The 24,293-nt window shown below is 41.1% G+C and overlaps 1 protein-coding gene across 1 annotated transcript in view; it reads right to left on the bottom strand.

Moving 5' to 3' along the window:
- Nucleotides 1-1,353: 1,353 nt before the first annotated feature.
- The window catches only part of GMFB (glia maturation factor beta), a 34,275-nt gene continuing 11,335 nt past the window's right edge, over nucleotides 1,354-24,293 (bottom strand). Inside the window, exons 3-7 of the mRNA XM_067463100.1 lie at nucleotides 23,614-23,663; nucleotides 23,455-23,504; nucleotides 20,744-20,826; nucleotides 19,323-19,396; nucleotides 1,354-11,680 (exon numbers count right to left, since the gene is read on the bottom strand). Coding sequence (XP_067319201.1) covers nucleotides 11,609-11,680; nucleotides 19,323-19,396; nucleotides 20,744-20,826; nucleotides 23,455-23,504; nucleotides 23,614-23,663 — 329 coding nt within the window. The 3' untranslated portion in view covers nucleotides 1,354-11,608. The remainder of the gene's footprint in view (nucleotides 11,681-19,322; nucleotides 19,397-20,743; nucleotides 20,827-23,454; nucleotides 23,505-23,613; nucleotides 23,664-24,293) is intronic.

Raw genomic sequence — 24,293 nt, 5'->3', positions numbered from 1 at the left:
AGGCTAATAAGCTACATTGAACTGACGCTTTCCCTTAGTTTGCAAGAAGCCGAAATACCTTTTTAACATAAAAACATTATGCTCTCAACCAACATGAAAGCATTGCAATGGCCTTGGCCCGAGCTGGTTTCTCGTCTGCTGGCTAGACTCCACCTGACCCGCAAATCAAGACGGGCCTGCCGGGTCAGGTCACTATTTTATTATTTATTTATTTTGGTTACTTCTACCCCACCCTTCTCACCCCAGAGGGGACTCAGGGTGGCTTACAAAGGCACAATTCGATGCCGGCATCAACATAACAGTAGGCTAAAAACAATATAGCAGCAATTAAACAATTAACAATCAGTTTCTGCATTGCAAGAATAAAACCAATAAAACCAATTCCACCTAATTAACGCTCAGCATTCGCCATCTCATAGTCCAAATTCCAATTCCACTTTGTCAGTCCTAGTTGTCTGATTGTCCTTATCTAGTTGTCAGATTGCCCGAAGGCCTGGTCCCACAACCACGTTTTTAATTTCCTCCTGAAGGAGAGGAGGGATGTTGATGACCTAATTTCCCCCGGGAGTGAGTTCCACAGGTGAGGGGCCACCACTGAAAAGGCCCTGCTCCTCGTCCCCACCAACCTCACTTGTGATAGCGGTGGGGTCGAGAGCAGGGCCTCCCCAGATGATCTCAAGCTCCGGGGTGGGATGTAGAGGGAGATGCGTTCGGACAGATACGCTGGACCGGAACCGTATAGGGTTTTGTAGCTCAAAACCAGCACCTTGAATTGTGCTCGGAACTGAACTGGCAGCCTGTGGAGCTGACACAACAGGGAGGTGGTGTGCTCCCTGTATGACGCTCCGATGAGTAATCTGGCTGCCGCTCGCTGGACCAGTTGAAGCTTCCGAAGTCTTCAAGGGCAACTCCACGTAGAGTGCTTTGTAGTAATCTATTTGGGATGTAACAAGAGCTTTCTGCACTTTCAGTATCAGCGTGGGAAGGAGGTAAAAGCTTCCCCACCTGTTCGCTATCTCCTTCGTTAAAATTATTTTCTCCTGAGAACCGCTGTGTTGACTCTGTTTCACTGTCTGTGGGAGCCTCAGAAAAAGACCTAGAAGCAGGCCCAGAGATCTGAGGCACGGAAAAAGAGCCAGGAATCCGAATCCCATCATCCTCATCATCAGGAAACATCTCAGCCACAACAGAAACAACTGGAACTTGGACCCTGATAATAAATGGCCCTGATGTCATATTTAAACGTGAAAGGATTAAATGCAGTCTGGAAAAGAAATAAAACATTTCATCAGCAGGAAACATGTAGACATGAAAGACTCACATGAGGACAAAAGATGAAAAACGTTTAACAAATTCAAAGTTAGGGTATTGTTTTTATTCATCAATGAATACAAAGAAAAAGGAGAAAATATTTATGTAAATTCAGCAACAATCACGTAGTAAATCCTGTAAGATTCAAATTCAAGAAGGGAAAGTAATGATAGTGGATATTACCTGCCGTCAGAGAACAAAGTATGTTGGGTTTTTTTTACAATTGAAGATTTAATGGAAATCTGTTAGATCTTCCATATTAAAGTGGGCTTTTGCATTAGATAGGAGCAATCAATCCATAGACGAACAGAAATACAACAAAAGTAAGAAGTGATCAAGGAAAACTACTTAATTAATGGATAAATTGGCCAAAAACATTTTTAATTTGTTAATGAGCCCCAATGGTTAGTCTACTACAGCTTGAGGAAAAGAATAAAGTCATCTTTAAAATAAGCCTGGGGAAAATGGATTTGTAGACATCACTGTTGTTAAAAATAATGTTTATAGTTATTATTCATCTCTTTTTAAAAAGCACATGCTAAAAAAGAGTGGATAGAATACTATGCGAATAAGGGAATTTTACAGCAAATTACAAACACAAGGAAAGACTAAAATGCTCTAATTATAGCAGCAGAAGTAAAAGATAAAGAAGGCAAAATTTTGGAAGGCCCCAGGACCTGATGGTTTCTTAGCAATAGATTATAAACTTCTGGAAAAATATCACTGTTCAACGGAGAAAAAGTTGCGGGCCTGAAAATAGTTGTTCTTTTATTATTTTGGGGTGCTGAAAACGAAAATGACATTTAAAAATGTATATTGGCTCTAGTTTTTATGATATAAGCAATCATGTGATCACGTATGGTTGAAAAAATGCATGTTGCGACTTACACTATGGAAGATTCTAGAATATTCTAGAAAGTTTGATGACGCAGTATTAGTGCTGTGTGCAAAAGCCAGAAAGCCCTATATAAGGCCATACTTTTGAACGGTGAGGGTCAGTCAGTTGAAGACTGAGACAGTATTGTTAAACATCGTTTTACATTGTTCTTTTTACTGTAGCTATGCCTTGCACGTGTGTAAATAAAACACTATGGAAAAAATATATCAAGGCAAATGGACTCCGTCAATGCTGTCAGACTCCTGCTGGAGCATTGTAAGAGACAATTCTTTCCTTGAATATAAAAGAAAAGTCAAGAGAAGCAAACAGGATAAAAACTAAAGTCACGATTAAAGCGACATATAAACTTTCATACTTTTCAACTGCATTAGGCCTACTAATATAGTTTCTTGCTGCACAAACATAAACAATAGACTAATTAAATAAATATTTCTCATGTATAAACTATTGGCAATATAATTTGACTAAAATTTAGTAAATATTCACGGTTTATATACATGCAGTAAGGTTAGGCGCATTATCATAATATTAATGAATTACCTGTGGAGAAAATTGAAATAGCTGTTGCATAAAAACCAGAGCCAATTAAAAAATTTAATTATTATATTTGAATTCAGCATGTTAAATTTATTAAGAAACGGCACATTTCGTTTCCGCAACTGAGAAAAACTGAAAATTTGTAGAACAGTGTATTTACTTCTGCCACGGTGAAGTCTGCCTTAATAGTCACAGAAAATAAATTCTCGGGGAAAATGCACATATTCCCATGATCCCAAAAGCTGGTAAAAAATGGACAATTACTAAGAATCACAGAACAATTTCTTTATTAAATAATTATAAGATTTTTTTTTACATTGATTGTGAAGGAAAGATTGAAATTAGTACTGTAAGTTGTACAGGAAGATCAAACAGTTTATCTTAAACTTAAGAGATATTTGAGAGATAATACAACATGTGTAGTAGATATAAAATATTCTGGGAAGCACAACGAGAGGAAAACAGCTCTGACACTTTTGGATGTCGAAAAAGCTTTTGATAATGTCAACTGGGACTTTCTAATAGTTATAAATGAGATTAACTTTGAACATAGTCTTGTAAAGTAGATAAAAGCAATCTGTGGAGAACAACGGGCACAAAATAAAACTAATGGGAGAAAAGATGAAATTGTGTGAAACCCAGAGGGATACTAATCAAGGTTTTCCCTTTGTCTCCATTTTCTTTCGTAATGATTTTGAAAGTGTTCAACAATGCTCTAAAGGAGAATAAGAGAATAAATGGCCTAAGTTTTAAATGGAGAATGTTTGCAGATGACTTTCTGTTCTTTGAAGAAGATCCACTGGAAGCACTGACAACTTGAGAAAAGTTTTTAAAAGAAGACTGAGCAGGTTTTGAAATAAACTAAACCAAAATGATAGTGTTATAGAAAAACATGAAAAAAGAAGGCCAATTTTTAAATGAATATGTATGATATTAAAAGCTAAATAGTCAGTGTTGCTATATCATATAGTAATACAAACTGTTTCAAAATAATTATACCTAAATATGGAATGACGTAAAGTAAGACTTCCAGTAAGCTTATCTGTCACTGGGTTATTGTAGGTTTCTCAGGCTGTATGGCCATGTTCTAGAAGCATTCTCTCCTGACGTTTCGCCTGCATCTGTGGCAAGCATCCTCAGAGGTTGTGAGGCGACCTCTGAGGATGCCTTCCACAGATGCAGGCCAAACGTCAGGAGAGAATGCTTCTTGAACATGGCCATACAGCCCAAAAAAACTACAACAACCCAGTTATTCTGGCCACGAATGCCTTCGACAACACATTATCTGTCACTGCTGGAAAGAATTTCAGCTCTTTAAATGAATTCGTCACCAGCTATAGCAGTGTTTCTCAACCTGGGGGTCGGGACCCCCATGGGGGTTGCGAGGGGGTGTCAGAGGGGTCGCTTAAGACCATCAGAAAACATAGTATTTTCTGTTGGTCATGGGGGTTCTGTGTGGAAAGTTTGGTCCAATTCTATCAGTGGGGTTCGGAATGCTATTTTATTGTGGGTGAACTATAAATCCCAACAATTACAACTCCCAAATGGCAAGGTCTATTTTCTCCAAACTCTACCTGTGTTCATTTGGGCATATTGAGTATTTGTGCCAAGTTTGAACCAGATCCATCATTGCTTGAGTCCACAGTGTTCTCTGGATGTAGGTGAACTACAACTCCAAAAAACTCAAGGTCAATGTCCGCCAGACCTTCCCAGTATTTTCTCTTGGTCATGGGAATTCTGCGTGCCCAGTTTGATTCAGTTCCATCACTGGTGGAGTTCAGAAGGCTCTTTGATTTTAGGTGAACTATAAATCCCAGCAACTCCAGCATTCCCAAATGACCAAATCAATCACCCCCAACCTCACCAGTATTCAAATTTGTGAGTATTGGTTATTTGTGCCAAATTTGGTCCAGTGACTGAAAATACATCCTGCATATCATATATTTAGATTACGATTCATAACAGGAGCAAAATTACAGTTGTGAAGTAGCAACGAAAATAATGTTATGGTTGGGGGTCACCACAACATGAGGACCTGTACTAAGGGGTCACGGCATTAGGAAGGTTGAGAACCACTGAATAGAGTTCTTTATGGAAATACCACCATGGACGGAGCAGATTATGAAGTCCAAGATGTTGGAAGATATAAACAAATCAACAGAGAAAAGAAGTAGAAAGGTTCAAAGAAGAACTCAGTTTAGAGATTTGATTTGAGATCGAACCCAAAGCCAGAATTAACTCTTAATCTTTCACGAAAATAAGTGGAATGTAACTGTACGTAAAAGTAATACCTGAAGTAGAATACCAAGATATTTTTTTATTTTATAAAGAGAACAGATAGAGTTTGCTTACTAACTATATTTGGAAGTTGGACGTGACGTACTAAATATGGTTTTCTGTGAGCGAGCATATGGCAGACTACTGGATGGCATATGTTCCATATCAGAAACTAGAGCTGATGTGGTCTATCCAATGCAATTTTCTGACTCAGCACCCCAAATAACCAAACAGAATCTAAAGTTGCGGCAAAAAAGCCAATGGGATTTTGGCCTGCATCAATAGGGGCATAGTGTCTAGATCTAGGGAAGTAATGCTACCCCTCTATTCTGTTTTGGTTACACCACATCTGGAATATTGTGTCCCATTCTGGGCACCACAATTCAAGAGAGATATTGACAAGCTGGAATGTGTCCAGAGGAGGGAGACTAAAATGATCAAGGGTCTGGAGAACAAGCCCTATGAGGAGCGGCTTAAGGAGCTAGGCATGTTTAGCCCGAAGAAGAGAAGGCTGAGAGGAGATATGATAGCCATGTATAAATATGTGAGAGGAAGCCACAGGGAGGAGGGAGCAAGCTTGTTTTCTGCTTCCTTGGAGACTAGGACGCAATGGAACAATGGCTTCAAACTACAAGAGAGGAGATTCCATCTGAACATGAGGAAGAACTTCCTGACTGTGAGAGCCGTTCAGCAGTGGAACTCTCTGCCCCGGAGTGTGGTGGAGGCTCCTTCTTTGGAAGCTTTTAAACAGAGGCTGGATGGCCATCTGTCAGGGGTGATCTGAATGCAATGTTCCTGCTTCTTGGCAGAATGGGGTTGGACTGGATGGCCCAGGAGGTCTCTTCCAACTCTTTGATTCTATGATTCTATGATTTAACTCATTTGTTTTGCTTATTGTTAGTTGTGTAGCATTTAGATCAGTGATTCCCAACCTGTGGTTTGTGGACCACCAGTGGTCCGCAAGAACTAAAATATGGTCCAATGCCTCACTGTTACTACAACATTACAACGAGAGTGATTGGTCTTGCAAAACCCTTTAATAGTGCCAAGCGTTAACAAAATCCACAGATAATAACAGTCCAACCAAAAAAAATTGTTTTTGTTTTGGTGTCTTCATTTTTAGGCCTTTTCCCGGGATTATTTGGAGTTCTGCTTCAGCAAATTGCATTGGATAGACCACATCAGCTCTAGATTACTAAATATAGTTTTCTGTGAGCGATCACATGGCAGACTACTGGATGGCATATGTTTCTTATCAGAAACTAGAGCTGATGTGGTCTATCCAATGCAATTTTTTGAATCAGCACCCCAAATACCCAAACCAAATGTAAAGTTGACCAAAAACCGATTCGTAACCCCTTTGGGGTGATAGACTTTGTATTTCTAGGCACAAAGATGACTGCAGATGCAGACTGTGGCCTGGAAATCAGAAGATGCTTCGTTCTTGGGAGGAGAGCAATGTCTAGTCTCAACAAAATAGTGAAGAGTAGAGACATCACACTGGCAACCAAGATCCATTGCCAAGTCAAAGCCATGGTCTTCCCTGTAGTCACCTACGGATGTGAGAGCTGGACCTTAGGGAAGGCTGAGCGAAGGAAGAGAGATGCTTTTGAGCTGTGGTGTTGGAGGAAAGTGCTGAGAGTGCCTTGGACTGCGAGAAGATCCAACCAGTCCATCCTCCAGGAAATAAAGCCCGGATGCTCACTGGAGGGAAGGAGAATAGAGACAAAGATGAAGTCCTTTGGCCACATCATGAGGAGACAGGAAAGCCTGGAGAAGGGAATGATGCTGGGGAAAGTGGAAGGCAAAAGGAAGAGGGGCCGACCAAGGGCAAGATGGATGGATGGCATTCTTGAAGTGACTGGACTGACCTTGAAGGAGCTGGGGGTGGTAACGGCCGACAGGGAGCTCTGGCGTGGGCTGGTCCAGGAGGTCACGAAGAGTCGGAGACGACTGAACGAATGAACAACAACAAACCCTTTTGGCAGTAATGTTGGAGAGTGGTCCCTGGTCAAAGTGGTCCCTGGTAAAAAAAAAAAAAGGTTGGAAACCACTGATTTAGATGTAGGTAAATATATTTCTGAGTTGCTGTTGGCGTTTTCCATAGATATGCAATTATATGCCGTTGCTTTCAGGATACCTGCCATGTTTATATAGTGATGTTATTATAATATATTAGAATCATACAATCATAGAATCCTAGAGTTGGAAGAGACCTCATGGGCCATCCAGTCCAACCCCGTTCTGCCAAGAAGCAGGAATATTGCATTCAGATCACCCCTGACAGATAGCCATCCAGCCTCTGTTTAAAAGCTTCCAAAGAAGGAGCCTCCACAACACTCCGGGGCAGAGAGTTCCACTGCTGAATGGCTCTCACAGTCAGGAAGTTCTTATCGGTACTTCCTGCTTCATAATTTATAGTGTCATGGCCTGCATCAATAGGAGCCTAGTGTCTAGATCCAGTGAAGTCATGCTACCCATGCTCTATTCTGCCTTGGTCAGACCACATCTGGAATGCTGTGTCCAATTCTGGCACCACAATTGAAGGGAGATGTTGACTCTAAGCTGGAATGTGTCCAGAGAAGAGCAACTAAAATGATCAAGGGTCTGGAGAACAAGCCCTATGAGGAGCGGCTTAAGGAGCTGGGCATGTTTAGCCTGCAGAAGAGAATGCTGAGAGGAGACTTGATACCCATGTACAAATATGTGAGAGGAAGCCACAGGGAGGAGGAGGGAGCAAGCTTGTTTTCTGCTTCCCTGGAGACTAGGACGCAATGGAACAATGGCTTCAAACTTCAAGAAAGGAGATTCCATCTGAACATGAGGAAGAACTTCCTGACTGTGAGAGCCGTTCAGCAGTGGAACTCTCTGCCCCGGAGTGTGGTGGAGGCTCCTTCTTTGGAAGCTTTTAAACAGAGGCTGGATGGCCATCTGTCAGGGGTGATTTGAATGCAATATTCCTGCTTCTTGGCAGAATGGGGTTGGACTGGATGGCCCATGAGGTCTCTTCCAACTCTTTGATTCTATGATTCTAGGATTCTATGATGCACCCTAAGTCATTAAATAGTAATAGCCTTCATTGAGTCTACTTTGGAAGCACATCCATTAGTGATGTCCTTTGAAGCATGGAGAACAAGCCCTATGAGGAGCGGCTTAAAGAGCTAGGCATGTTTAGCCTGAAGAAGAGAAGGCTGAGAGGAGACATGGATAAATATGTGAGAGGAAGCCACAGGGAGGAGGGAGCAAGCTTGTTTTCTACCACCCTGGAAACTAGAATGCAATTGAGCAATGGCTTCAAACTACAGGCAAGGAGATTCCATCTGAACATGAGGAAGAACTTCCTGACTGTGAGAGCTGTTCAACAGTGGAACTCTCTGCCCCAGAGTGTGGTGGAGGCTCCTTCTTTGGAGGCTGTGAAGCAGAGGCTGGATGGACATTTGTTGGAGGTGCTTTGAATGTGATTTTCAATGCGGTTGGACTGTATGGCCCACCAGGTCTCTTCCAATCCTACAAGTCTATGAAAACCTAAAGGCATGTCTGCAAAAGAGTTATAAAAGTGGTGTAAAGAAAGCAACGCCCACAAAGTCCAGATGCAGACACGTCTTGATGGACAAAAGTGTTCCCAAAGTCAAGGAAAGGCTTTAGAGAAGAACAAGGAAGTTAGGAAGCTAGATTCTGCAATATCGAACAAAGGTTTCCCTGCAATCTTGTGGACCCTCATGTACCTTTAAAGAGGAAATAAATGGGGACCAGGAAAGACGGAAGGGATATTATTTGAGCAGATTTCTTTTGCCATGCACAAATAATCCTAGGCTGTTATGCATAGCAATACATGCCCCTGGTAGCGAAGTAAACAAGGAGGAGAAGAGATCAGATACTATAGCAGGCATGGGCAAACTTGGGCCCTCCGGATGTTTTGGACTCCAACTTCCACAATTCCTAACAGCTTCTGCCTTTTCATTTCCCCCCTCAGCCGCTTAAGGAGGCCTCCCTCACACTGAGGTCTTTCTCATACTGAGGCCTTTCTCCCACTGAGGCCTTCTCACACTGAGGGCTCTCTCAGACTGTAACTGAATGAGCAAAACTATGGAGAAGCAATGTATCTGTATCTGTATCCACAAATTCTGTATCCGCAAACTCAGTGTCATATCTTCTGCAGTTGATGGTGCTTGGTGATGGAAGGGTTAATGTAAGTATTCGTTCTAAAGCAGTGGTTCTCAACCTGGGGTCCCCAGATGTTTTTGGCCTACAACTCCCAGAAATCCCAGCCAGTTTACCAGCTGTTAGGATTTCTGGGAGTGGAAGGCCAAAAATATCTGGGGACCCCAGGTTGAGAACCACTGTTCTGGGCACCACAATTGAAGAGAGATATTGACAAGCTGGAATGTGTCCAGAGGAGGGCGACTCAAATGATCAAGGGTCTGGAGAACAAGCCCTATGAGGAGCGGCTTAAGGAGCTGGACATGTTTAGCCTGAAGAAGAGAAGGCTGAGAGGGGATATGATAGCCATGTATAAATATGTGAGAGGAAGTCCTAGGGAGGAGGGAGCAAGCTTGTTTTCTGCTTCCTTGGAGACTAGGACGCAATGGAACAATGGCTTCAAACTACAAGAGAGGAGATTCCATCTGAACATGAGGAAGAACTTCCTGACTGTGAGAGCCGTTCAGCAGTGGAACTCTCTGCCCCGGAGTGTGGTGGAGGCTCCTTCTTTGGAAGCTGTTAAACAGAGGCTGGATGGCCATCTGTCGGGGGTGATTTGAATGCAATATTCCTTCTTCTTGGCAAGGGGTTGGACTGGATGGCCCATGAGGTCTCTTCCAACACTTTGATTCTAAGCTTTTAACTGTTTATATTATTGTGGCATCGAATTGTGCAGGTTTTGTAAACAGCCCTGAGTTACCCTCGGGCTGAGAAGGGCGGTATAGAAATATAGTTAATAATAATAATTATTATTATTATTATTTTGTCGTGTCAGGAGCAAGTCGCTTCTGGTGTGAGAGAATTGGCCGTCTGCAAGGACGTTGCCCAGGGGACGCCTGGATGATTTGATGTTTTAATTTGATTTGATGTTGCCCAGGGGACGCCTGGATGATTTGATGTGGGAGGCTTCTCTCATATCCCCGCATGAGGAGCTGGAGCTGATAGAGGGAGCTCATCCGCCTCTCCCCAGATTCGAACCTGCGACCTGTTGGTCTTCAGTCCTGCCGGCACAGGGGTTGAACCCACTGCGCCACTGGGGGCTCCTATAATAATAATAATAATAAATTTTGGCTGCCCCTTATGTAGTTAAATTTTAGGGTTTGTTTGCTCTTAAATAACTTTTAATAACAGCCAGTAGCCTGTTAGGAATGGTGGGAATTGAAGTCCAAAACACTTGGAAGGCCCAAGTTTGCCCATGCCTGCGCTATACGGCTCTTTCCCTTTGTAGACAAAATCATCCTGAATCAGGTTTAGCATTGGTTTGTTTACAAAAACTGGCAGTATATAATGTCCATACAATCAAGAGATTACTTTTCGAAAGGCACAAAGATTGAGAAGTGCTTGCGTACAAAAGTCAAGAGAACAGGAAAATTTGAGTACAAAGTCTTCTGGAACGGGATGCGCGTCCACCCGAATGTTACCAAGCCCTTGAAAGGTTGCGGTGGTGGTGGTTGTGGTTGTTGGTGCTGCTTTAAATCTACTTTCTAGCGCTATCTTTTAAGACAAGAGACATATAAAAGGCAAGTCACAGTCCTGACTCCTCCAGGGTGGGAATTCGTATTGGTTCGCAATCAATCAAAACCTTCAATGGAATTTTGAAAGACAACAAAACAATCAAGATGGACCGATTGAGAAGTTATCGATACTAAAATTTCGCTTGCGGAAGATCACACTCTTTGACGCTTGCATTAAGCCAAGAGTGTTTGGAAGAGGTCCTTGAAAAAGAAAACTCCCCAAATCCCTCAACCAGCATGGCTAGGGGATTCTGGGAATTGTAGTCCATAAGGTAACGATGCTTTGTGTCTCAAGCATTAAATACAGTACTGTTTTTGCATGTAAATAATCAGTATCCAGTTGAGTAAGAGAATGCATCTGTATCTCAAAGGGGGGGGACAAACCTGAACAAGGACGTTCCCTTTAGCCCCCCAGATAAACAGATACACAAACACAATACTTGAAGGCTCGGTTTTCGTCCCTAGAGATGTATAGGAAGGGCGCCTACAGAGACAACCCCTCTCCATAATGGTAAACAAGTCCTGGATCAAGCCATATAGAAATATTAGTCATGTGAGTACAAAGAGAGGGACGGGAGGGGGGAATTGTCCCTGCAAATGAGAAATGGTTCCCTTTTGGACAGTTATCAGGAAAATAGGGAGATGAGAACCGGGCAGAGTTTGGATACGCGGGAGACGCTGCTCCCTCCCCTCTCGTCTGTATAAACGTTGCACGCACAAAATATATACATATTTATGTACATGCATATACACACACTGCAGGAAGCCATTGTTAAGTACAGTGCCTTCTTTGCGCAGGTCTCAAAAAAATAAAGGAGGCGTCGTCGCGTCGGGTTCCAGTTTGCGCAGGACGGGAAGCTTCGGGTCCGGTTCAGTGGAAGAAGCCCAGCTTCTCCCGGAGCCATTCCTCGGTGAGGTCTTCTGTATTCCTGATTTCAAATACCTAGAATCACCGAAAGACAGGGTTATTTATTTATTTATTTACGACATTTATATGCTGCCCTTCTCACCCCGAAGGGGACTCAGAGCGGCTTACAAGATATATATACATACAACTAGCTGTCCCCTGCCACGTGTTGCTGTGGCCCAGTCTGTGTGTGTATATATATGTGTGTATATATTTGTGCACTGGGATTGTGGTGCAGCTGGCTGAGTGTCAGCTGCATTTGACCAAAAGGTCATGAGTTCGAAGCCAGCCGAGGTCGGAGTGAGTGTCCGACCCATTGTGTAGCTTGTTGTCGACCTTTGCAACCCGAAAGACAGTTGCATCTGTCAAGTCGGAAAAAGTAGATACCACCTATGTGTGGGGAGGTTAATTTAACTAATTTATGAGGCCATAAAAAAGACTCCAGCAAAGCATGCGGGGAATGCGGAAGTACTTCAGCAGTGTCACAGATGGACGATGAAAGCGACAGCTCCCCTGGTGGCCAGAAAAGTTAAATAGCCTCTGTGTATGTCTATATACGTTGTATGTCAAAAATTGGCATTGAATGTTTGCCATATATGTGTACACTGTAATCTGTCCTGAGTCCCCTGCAGGGTGAGAAGGGCGGAATATAAATGATGTAAATAAATTATTAAATAAATATTATTTTATTCTATTTATTATTATTATTACATTTATCATTTTACTTCCGAGCACAATTCAAAGTGCTGGTGTTGACCTATAAAGCCCTAAACGACTCCGGCCCTGTTTACCTCTCCGAACGTATTCTCCCCTACGAACCATCAAGATTACTAAGATCATCTGGAGAGGCCCTGCTCTCAGTCCCACCAGCCTCGCAAGCGCGGCTGGTGGGGATGAGGGACAGGGCCTTCTCGGTGGCAGCCCCACGACTCTGGAACTCTCTCCCTCTGGAGGCCAGAACCGCCCCATCCATCCTAACATTTAGGAAACGGGTGAAGACGTGGCTGTGGAGTCAGGCCTTCGAGGAATGAGACAACACCATAGGACCCTGGATGGAAGTGGATATAGATCCATCTTATTTAGGACGACTGACCACTGTAGTTTTATATTTAGTGTTTTTAAAGTTGTTTTGTAATTTGTGATATATGATATTTTAATGAATGTATATGTTTTTATGGCTGGAAACCGGGCTGAGTCCCTCAACGAGGTTGAGAAGCTCGGTATACAAAACTGTGAAATAAATAAATAAATAAATTACTCTATTATTTATTGCTTTACTGTATAATTGTTATTGCTACATTCATTATTTTACTCTTTTTATTATTATTATTGTTATTGTTATTGTTATTATTACATTTATTATGTTACTCTTTTTATTATTTTTGAAAGGATACGTAAGCACATTTATTTACTTGCTTACAACATTTATATGCCACCCTTCTCAAGTAAAAAGAAGGTAAAAGTAAAAAGTAAATACAAGTAAAAAGTAAATACAATATATTATCATACCACAATATTAATATTACATATTTTACATTGTATTATAACATTATACTGTAATATAATATTACATTTAATATAAAATATATAATTATAATATCATTTTATTATTATTATTAGTAGTAGTAGTAGTACATTATTTACATTGAAGAAGGTAAATAATCATTTAATCAGAGTTGGACAGTCTTATCTTAAATTACCATTTTTGTAAATATTCAAAAATATATAACCTACTGATCCCTCAATTAATGTAATTTAATTGGTATCTATTTTTATTTTACAATTTACCAGTAGCTGCTGCAATTCCCACCCTCGGCTTATACTCGAGTCAATCTGTTTTCTGTTTTTTTGTGGTAAAATTAGGTGCCTCGGCTTATATTCGGGTCGGTTTATACTCGAGTATATACGGTATATGCCGCCCTTCTCACCCCGAAAGGGACTCAGAGCAGCTTACAAGATATATATACAATACATATATACAACTAGCTGTCCCCTGCCACGCGTTGCTGTGGCCCAGTCTGTGTATATGTATTTTGTATGTGTCTATATGTATATATGTAGAATCATAGAATCAAAGAGTTGGAAGAGACCTCATGGGCCATCCAGTCCAACCCCCTGCCAAGAAGCAGGACATATATGTGTGTACATATTTGTGTATATGTGTAAATATGTTGTTTTGCGCATGCATTGTAATGCATTTTTTATTTTTTTGGCTGTTTAAGTCTCTTCTGCTGTGTTTTTCAGTGTTTTTATGAGTGATGGTCACTTGTTGGCCTGATATATGTATTTTGTCCACATGTGGTGTCTATTCGCCCAGTGGTTTTTGATTCATGTTAATAATAAATACACAGACAATATTTTATTTATTTTTATCAAATGTCTTTTGCAGTGTTTCTAAACCTTTTTAATGGCACAACCCCTAAATGCAGTTCCTCATGTTGTGGTGACCCCCAACCATAATACTATTTTCGTTGCTACTTCATAACTGTAATTTTGCTACTGTTCTGAATCATCATGTAAATATCTGATAGGCAAGATGTATTTATGTTGAAAGCTTTCGACAATACATTGTGTTTCTGTTGTTATAAATTGAACATAATTAAAGAATACTGATTAATCACAAAAACAATAAGTTTGGGGAGTATGGACAACAGATGATGGGATTTGGAGTACCTTCAACTGATTCAGCCCAGACTTCCACAGACCACTAAGACCCTAAGGGTTGGAAGGGTCCACAAAGGCCACAGAGTCCTAAACGGTTCTGGCCCAGAATATCTGTCCGAACACATCTCCTGTTATGAACCATCACGAAATTTAAGATCATCTGGAGAGTCCCTGCTCTCGATCCCACCGCCATCGCAAATGTGACTGATGGGGACGAGGGACAGGGCCTTCTCTGCAGTAGCCCCCTGTCTGTGGATTGGCCACCTCCCTCCTGTCTTTCAGAAGGAAGCTTAAGACCTGGATATGGGACCAAGCGTTCGACCAGTAAGAACAGAAAGTAAAAGAAGTTTTAAGACAATGAATTGACCCAGACTGGACCTTGGACTCTGGAATCTGGATTCTGATTTTAACAGGCGTGTTTTTAATCAATTGTTGAATTACTGTTTTAATATTTTAATGTATTGCTGATAGTTGATTATTTTTATGATGTCAGCATCCTATGATGCTTTTGTGAGGCCGCCCTGAGTCCCCCCTCAGGGGCGAGAAGAGTGGGACAGAAATATAGGAATATTAATAAATAAATAAGCCTCTGCCGTACTGACTTGGCCATGTTAGTCCACGCTCTGGTTAAATCCCGTATAGACTACTGCAACGCACTCTACGTGGGGCTGCCTTTGAAGACTGTTTGGAAGCTCCCAATGGTCCAGGTTGCTAACGGGAGCAGCGCTCAGGGAACATACAACTCCTCTGTTGCGCGGGCTCCACTGGCTGCCAGTTTGCTACTGGGCACAATTCAAAGTGCTAGCTTTATCCTATAAAAGGGTCACTTTGGGAGCCTTTGTTGTCCATGAGCTGAATGCAGAGGTGGTGAGTATGGATGAATGAATGCACGTGGATGGTACATGCTGTGTGAATGTTTCCCCTTTGTGTAATTAATACAGTTATTATAAAACCCAGTACTGGAGTCTATGAGTCTACTTCTTCCTCTGAAGGTGCCTGATGCAACCTGTCTCACTGAAAACAGATTATATATAGATTGAGTCTACACTAGGGATGGGCAAACTTAGACCCTCCAATTCCTACCAGTTGTTCGAAATTGTGGGAGTTGAAGTCCAAAACACCTGGAGGGCTGAAGTTTGCCCAGGCGTGACTTAGATGGTAAAGAGAGAAAAGGCAAAGGTATTATGAACCAAGGTATTATTACACCTGGGGGAAAGGCAATGGATTGCAAACAGGAAGAAACGAAGCCTCTGTCCTCTGTGTCAAGCTGCAGAGAAACATGTCAAGCTCAGCTTGCGTTTGTGAGCTATTGATTCAGGCATTGATTTCAAAGCAAAGATGGGGAGAAAGCCATCCAAGATCATTCAGGCAGCACAAATTAACCTAACATAATGCAGATATTGGATTCGGAATAAGCCAGGCTCAGTCTAGAAGCGTACAAGGGTTGAATGAAAAGTAATGCCTCCACTTTCGTTACTTGGGTTTGAATGGGAATATTTTAATAAATCAAACGCAGAAATAATCCTTAGAATATGCTCTTTAACTACCACTATTCAGTTTTCCACATAATCACCAGACAATTGGATAAATTTCGGCCAACGATGAACAAGTTGGGTTGTTGTAGGTTTTTTCGGGCTATATGGCCATGTTCTAGAGGCATTCTCTCCTGACATTTCGCCTGTATCTATGGCAAGCATCCTCAGAGGTAGTGAGGTCTGTTGGAACTATGAAAATGGGTTTATATATCTCTGGAATGACTAGAGTGGGGCAAAGAACTCTTGTCTGTTGGAGCTAGGTGTGAATGTTTCAACTGACTACCTTGATTAGCATTTGATGGCCTGGCAGTACCTGGGGCAATCTTTTGTTGAGAGGTGATTAGATTTATTTTTCTTTATTTACTGTAGTTGTATACCGCCTTTCTCAGCCAATTGGCAACTCAAGATGTGCCTGATTGTTTCCTCTCTGCTTTTTTGCTCTTGTAATTTTAGAGTTTTTTAATACTGGTAGCCAGATTGTTCATTTTCATGGTTTTCTGTTGAAATTGTCCACATGCTTGTGGATTTCAATGGCTTCTCTGTGTAGTCTGACATGGTGGTTGTGAGAGTGGTCCAGCATTTCTGTGTTCTCAAGTTTCTGTGAACAAGTTTTCTGAAGCCGTCATGGAAGAAGTCGGCACTCTGTTTCCACAACCAGCTTATCACAGTTCTCTCAACGTCTTCTTCAGAAGCATCATGATGTCCCACAGATCTTCTTTCATTATCGGGAACAGATGGAAGTCAGATGGTGCTAAATCTGAACAGTATTTAGGATGCCGTACGGTGGTGAGATCCAGTCTCTGAAGTTTCTAGTATGTGTGCTTTCATTTCAGGCATCAGCATCCTGGGTACCCATCATGCACAGATCTTTCAATAGCCAAGAAAAGCAATAATGTGACCCACACATTCTTATGAAATGGCGATTATGCTTGAAATTTCTCTCTGAGTGATACGACGATCGTCCTGAATCAATCTGTCAACCTTTTGCTTGTGAAACCCGGTGGTTGCTGTCACAGGACGTCCAACTCTTTGTTTGTCACACAAGTCAGATGTTCCCACCTCAACATCTTTTAAATTACTCACCCAATGACTCACAGTACTCACACCAACACAATCACCATAAACAGCTTGCATTCTATGATGAATCTCCTTTGGGGTGACACCTTCTGCTGTCAAGAATCCAATGACTGCACGTTGCTTAAGTCGCATTGACCGACCATCTGCGCAGGGTTCCATACTTCTTAGTTTAACAACACAACCGTTCAATGCTAAGGCTTCCCGCCAAAATGGAACTGTAGAGGAGAGTCTCCTGAACAAGCCAGTACCTGCCGCATACCAGTACTGCCATCTGTTGAGGAGTTACGAAGGTGGAGGCATTACTTTTCATTCAACCCTTATATGTGTATATGTTTATATATGTGGTTTTGTGCCTGCGCTGTAACAGCTTTTTTACAGCTTGCACTCTCTGATGAATCTCCTTTGGGGTGACACCTTCTGCTGTCAAGAATTCAATGACTGCACGTTGCTTAAGTCGCATTGACCAACCGTCTGCACAGGGTTCCATACTTCGCACTTTAACAACACAGCCATTCAATGCTAAGGCTTCCTGCCAAAATGGAACTGTAGAGGAGAGTCTACTGAACAAGCCAGTATCTGCCGCAAACCAGTACTGTCATCTGATGAGGAGTTTTAAAGGTGGAGGCATTACTTTTCATTCAACTCTCGTATTTCATCTTGTTCCCACCAGAGTGGAAATAATCTATGGGACAGGTAGCAAGCTATTTAACCTCAGCAAACTGAAAACCAAAACCAAGGTCACAACAGCATCTGTTATAGAACTCCAATATGCTGACGATAATGTAGTCTTTGCAATTGAGAAGACGACCTATGAGCCACTCTAAATGCCTTTGAAGAAGCATAGAAAAAGCTTCTCATTGAACATTGGGAAAACCAAAGTGCTCTTTCAGCAAAAAGCACCAGCCAATCCCTCTGCAATGCCAAAAATACAGCTTAATGGTCTCGTATGTGTATATGTGTATATATGTGGTTTTGTGCATACGTTGTAATGAATTTTTTTGGCTTTTAAAGTCTCTTCCGCTGTGTTTTTCAGTGTTTTTATGAGTGATGGTCACTCCTTGGCCCGATATGTGTATTGTGTCCAAATTTGGTGTCAATTTGCCCAGTGGTTTTTGAGTTATGTTAATCCCACAAACGAACATCACATTTTTATTTATATAGATAGATGAGAATTGTACTTCATGGAAGTATCCAAGGGCTCCTTCCTGTTAGGATGGAAGCTGTGGATGTTTCTATGGAGTACAATTTAAATATAATTATATTATAATATAATAATATTATATTATAATATAATAATATTATATTATAATATAATAATATTATAATATAATATAATAATATAATTATATTATAATATTATATTATAATTATATTATAATATATTACAATATTATATTATATTATATATATTTTATATATATATATACACACATATATATACATACTATTATAATGTAATGCAATATTATACTAATAATAATAATATGTAATGTTATAATAATAATAATAATATAATGTAATGCAGTATAATAATAATAATAATAATAATAATAATAAACTCCAAGTGGCCAGCTACTGGTCAAAGGACATTTAATCAACTACCAAGCTTGCAAACTTTGTGTTTTCTCTGTTTGTTTGTTTCTTTGTTTTGTTAAAAATGTAATACAACTGTCTGGTTGCTCCTGACACGATAAACAAACAAACAAACAAACAAATAATATATTTATATTACATGTAATATTACTAATAATATTACAGTATAATTGATATATGTACATGTAATACAACTGACTAGTTGCTCCTGACACCATAAATAAATAAATATATTACATGTAATATTACTAATAATATTACAGTATAATTGCTATAGTGCAATATAGCAATATTTAAAACAGATATTGTACTATGCTAATAATATATTGTATGAATATATGCATTGTAAGCCGCTCTGAGTCCCCTTCGGGATTTTACAAATGTTGTAAATAAATATAAATAATAAATAAATAAATGAAGAGTAAGGAACAATTTACAATCACAAAACTAGAAATGATCTTAAGCTCACTTCCTTTTCCAATAGAAATAGGAAGCATGAGCCAAAGCTGGGGTTAGAGGTGAATGGACAGATCCCGCTTCCTATCAACACAAAGGCAAACCTGTATTTGGGGAAAATACCCAGCAAGGTCACAAAGAAGACCGTGCTGGAGGACTTGTAGGAGGGATCTGCAAACTTAGGCCCTCCGGGTGTTTTGGACTCCAACTCCCACAATTCCTAACAGCCTACCGGCTGTTAGGAATTGTGGGAGTTGGAGTCCAAAACACCCGGAGGGCCCAAGTTTGCAAATGTCTGACTTATAGCATTACACATAATTTACATGCATATCCAGACCTTGCTCCAGCCTTACCTTTGTGAGTTCTGCGGTCTGTACAAGCTTATTTTTGCTACCGGCATACATCATCTGCTGCTCAGGCTTGCACCCTGTAATTGCAGGAAACGGGGAGGAGGGAAGAGGCAAAGCAAAAGAAATGCATGAGACCGGCCTGTGGTACCAGATGCCTTGCTCCAGTCCAGATGTGCAAAAACAATTCTCCAGGAAAACCAGCCTGTTCTTCTTGCAGAGATTTCCTCTCTAGATATACGCTAGCAATCCCCAGCGACGCAGATTGAAATGAAGTTTAGCAAAACCCTTCACCGTAACACATACACACACCCATAGAATCAAAGAGTTGAAAGAGACCTCCTGGGCCATCCAGTCCAACCCCATTCTGCCAAGAAGCAGGAATATTGCATCCAAATCACCCCTGACAGATGGCCATCCAGCCTCTGTTTAAAAGCTTCCAAAGAAGGAGCCTCCACCACACTCCGGGGCAGAGAGTTCCACTGCTCAACGGCTCTCACAGTCAGGAAGTTTTCCCTCATGTTCAGGTGGAATCTCCTTTCTTTGTAGTTTGAAGCCATTGTTCCACGTCCTAGTCTCCAGGGAAGCAGAAAACAAGCTTGCTCCCTCCTCCCTGTGGCTTCCTCTCACATATTTATACATGGCTATCATATCTCCTCTCAGCCTTCTCTTCTTCAGGCTAAACATGCCCAGCTCTTTAAGCCGCTCCTCATAGGGCTTGTTCTCCAGACCCTTGATCATTTGAGTCACCCTCCTCTGGACACATTCCAGCTTGTCAATATCTCTCTTGAATTGTGGTGCCCAGAATTGGACACAATATTCCAGGTGTGGTCTAACCAAAGCGGAATAGAGCATGGGGAGCATGACTTCCCTATATCTAGACACTAGGCTCCTCTTGATGCAGGCCAAAATCCCATTGGCCTTTTTTGCCGCCACATCACATTCCTGGCTCATGTTTAACTTGTTGTCCACGAGGACTCCAAGATCTTTTTCACACGTTCTGCTCTCAAGCCAGGCATTGTCCCCCATTCTGTATCTTTGCATTTCGTTTTTTCTGCCAAAGTGGAGTATCTTGCATTTGTCCCTGTTGAACTTCATTTTGTTAGTTTTGGCCATTCATCTCTCTAATCTGTCACGACTAGAGAGACCCTGCTCTTGTCCTCTGGAGTATTGGCTATTCCTCCCAATTTGGTGTCGTCTGCAAACTTGATGGCTTCCTCCCCTTCAGTCATGTTCATCCATTCAAAGAAACAAGCACAAAGTACATTAAACTACAGTGAGCCTGAGCATGTATAGAGTGCCATTGAAAGTTGTCCCTTTGTTGTTGTGGGTCTTTAAGTCCTTTCTGTATCTAATAATAACAATAATAATAGATGGAGGTACATCTCCTAGCTACTCCCACCTGAATTAGTCCCAGCTTCACTTACCAACTGGGCTGGAGAAGATGAAGCAGAGCGGGTAAGAGACTCTCCCATCGTCATGCTGGTACTTGTAGCTATAGACAATGAATGTTTTCTTTAGATAAGGAAAGCAAGGGGAGCTTCTGTCTTAAAGGAAAAAAGATAGCCACACAATAGCTTTAGGCCAATCCTTAAACCACAGCTTTAAAAGAGCAAAGTTTTGCAAGACATATAAATTCCTCTCCGAAGGGGTGCTGTACTGACTCGCTTGCAAGACGAATACTCCTTTTGGCACAAGCAGCAGTAATACCTAAAGATGCATCTACACTGCAGAATTAATGAGGTTTGGCACCACTTTAACAACCATGGTTCAATGTTATGGAATCCTGGGATTAGTCTTTTGGTGAAGCAGAGAAGGCAAAAAAACCTTGTAAAGCTGCAACTCCCATTGATTCAAAAGCACCAGGATTGTGTCAGCTGCATTAAGATCACTTCTGACCAAAAGGTCATGAGTTCGAAGCCAGCCCAGTTTGGAGTGAGCTTCCAGCCTTTCGTCTAGCTTGTTGTCGACCTTTGCAACCAGAAAGATAGTTGCATCTGTCAAGTAGGAAATTTAGGTACCACCTATGTGTGGGGAGGCTAATTTAACAAAATTTATGAGGCCATAAAAAGACTCCAGCAAAAAAAGCATGCGGGGAGTGCGGAAGTACTTCATCAGTGTCGCAGATGGACGATGAAAGCGACAGCTCCCCTGGCGGCCAGAAAAAGTTAAATAGCTTCTGACTGTCTGTCTATATCTGTTGTGTGTCTTTGGCATTGAATGTTTGCCATATATGTCTACATTGTAATCCGCCCTGAGAAGGGCAGGATATAAATACTGTAAAATACATAAATAATTACGATCAAGTCAGGAGGAGCTATAGTTTTAGCTACCAGGAATAGCCTTCTAATAAGGGGCCACAGTGATGCAATGGATTAAACCACTAAGTTGCAGAACTTGCTGATAGGAAGGTCAGCGGTTCCAATCCATGGACAAGTTGAGCTTCCGCTGTTAGCCCCAGCTTCTGCCAACCTAGCAGTTCAAAAACATGGAAATGTGAGAACATCACATTAACGTTAATGTTTATTTCTATTACAACATTTGCATACTTTTATGTTTTGAATTGTATTGGTTTTATCATAAGCTGCTTTGAATATCTTTTTTAGAGAGGAAGAAGCAGAATACTACTACTATTACTACTACTACTACTACTAATAATAATAATAATTTAAAAAATGACCTCATGATCGTAGGAAAAAGCAAAGTATGATATGAATCGCCAATATTGTAATCCCAGGTGACAGCAGAAGCAACGAGAAGCAACTGGAAAGGCTGACATGATATGAGGATTTAAAGATCCAACTGCAAAGACTCTGGCACAAGCCAGTCAAGGTGGTTCCAGTGGTGATCGGCACACTGGGTGCAGTGCCTAAAGACCTTGGCCTGCACTTAAAACACAATCGGCGCTGACAAAATTACCATCTGCCAGCTGCAAATGGCCACCTTACTAGGATCTGCACACATAATAATAATAATTATAATAATAATGACTGGCACAAGCCAGTAAAGGTGGTCCCAGTGGTGATCGGCACACTGGGTGCAGTGCCTCAAGACCTTGGCCTGCACTTAAACACAACTGGCAATGACAAGATTACCATCTGGCAGCTGCAAAAGGCCACCTTACTGGGATCTACACGCATTATTTGCCGATACATCACACAGTCCTAGACATTTGGGAAGTGTCCGACGTGTGATCCAATACAACAGCCAGCAGAGTGTCTGCTGTGGACTCATCTTGTTGTGTTTCTAATAATAATAATAATAACAATAATAATGATGATGATGATGATGGTGTTGCCATGGCTGTCACACTGTGCTGTCACACTGCATTCAGTTTGTAGTTTCATATGCTTTAAAGAAACTTTATATGTCGAAGTTGCATGGCCATCTGTCGAGAGTGCTTTAACTTTTGTTTTCCTCCATGACAGGAGGCTTTTAAAAATGAAGGTGTTTCAGATCAATAACAATAACAATAATAAAACTTTATTTATATACCGCTCCATCTCCCCGAGGGGTCTCAGAGCGGTTCCCAAGTAACATCGCAAAACATACAGAGTAAAAACTATGCTTTAATGGTTTTTAACTGGGAATTTTTTTAATACAGTTTATATTTAGTCCTGTTTCAATGTTTGCATATTTGTTTGTTTTTTTTACATTGTAGGCCAATGCTTTTATGTTAAGCTGCCTTGAGTCTCCAAAGTGGGGTATAAATAAATATAATAATAATAATAATAATAATAGGACTTGATGGTGCACATGATCTCTATCACATCTATGATTCTACGTTTAATTTTGATTTTTTTTTCTGTCCTGAATAATATTACTTCTAAAAATAAAGGAGTCTGTAAGTTGCTTTTGTGCCCCAACCGATGCACCAAGACAGAGGTTCCTCCTTTACAACAGGAGAGATAAAGTGGGGTATAAATAAATAAGTATAAGAATCATAATAATAGTTGATGGTGCATGTGATCTCGATCAAGTCTATGTTTTATTTTGATTTTTCCCCCTCTGAATAATGTAATTACTTTAAAAATAAAGGAGTCTGTAAGTTGCTTTTGTGTCCCAACTGATGCACCAAGACAGAGGTTCCTCCTTTACAAGAGAAACGGATTTTCCAAGCCAAAACATCAAAGGATATCGAGGCTGCCTCTCTGGAAGCTCGTCTTTGAGTTCATCCGGGGAAATGCCCTGCAGGCAAAGCAAAGAGAGATAAATAGTATTTTTCCACAAATCGCAAATGGATTGCAAAAGACTAAGCTTCCAAACAAAAGCAGAGCTGCGGAAATCACCCACAAACCTCGTGTTCTTCATCCAGAACCACCAGCTGCTTGTCCTTGTCGATTTTCACTGTTAACAGAAAACAAGGAATTATAGGAGGTGAAATCCATGCCATGTGAAAAGTATAATCACTATTTAGTCTTCTCTCCTCCTTTCAGGCTTGCTTTCCTCTCTGGGGAATAATACTACTATAAATAATAATAATAATAATATTAGTTATAAACACATCATATTTATTTATCCTATCAGAAGCAAATTGTTATCATGCAGTTTGGAGGAGGGTATACCATGGATGATGGGACTTGAAGTACCTCCACTCACTTCCTGAGACTGCTGCAACCCACTTCCAATGACTGATCAAGACCAAACTTGGCACACATAACCCCCATGAGCCCCTTTACATCCTGGTGAGATTTGTGGGAGGAAGGGCTATGGATGATGGGATTTGTAGTACTTTCAAACCCTTCCGATCCCAGACCCCCCAAAAAGACAGATGAAGACTAAACTTGGCACACAGAGCCCACATGACCTAGTCTACATCCTACTGCAGTTTGGAGGAAGATGGACCATGGATGATGGGACTTGAAGTACCTCCACTCACTTCCAGAGACCACTGCGACACTCATCAAATGACTGATCAAGACCAAACTTGGCACACATAACCCCCATGAGCCCCTTTACATCCTGGTGAGATTTGTG

The sequence above is a fragment of the Anolis sagrei genome, chromosome 1 (genome assembly GCF_037176765.1).
Source record: "Anolis sagrei isolate rAnoSag1 chromosome 1, rAnoSag1.mat, whole genome shotgun sequence".
Lineage (NCBI taxonomy): Eukaryota > Metazoa > Chordata > Lepidosauria > Squamata > Dactyloidae > Anolis > Anolis sagrei.
Note: the sequence above shows the minus strand (reverse complement) of the source record. Positions and strands in the feature narration are given on the sequence as shown.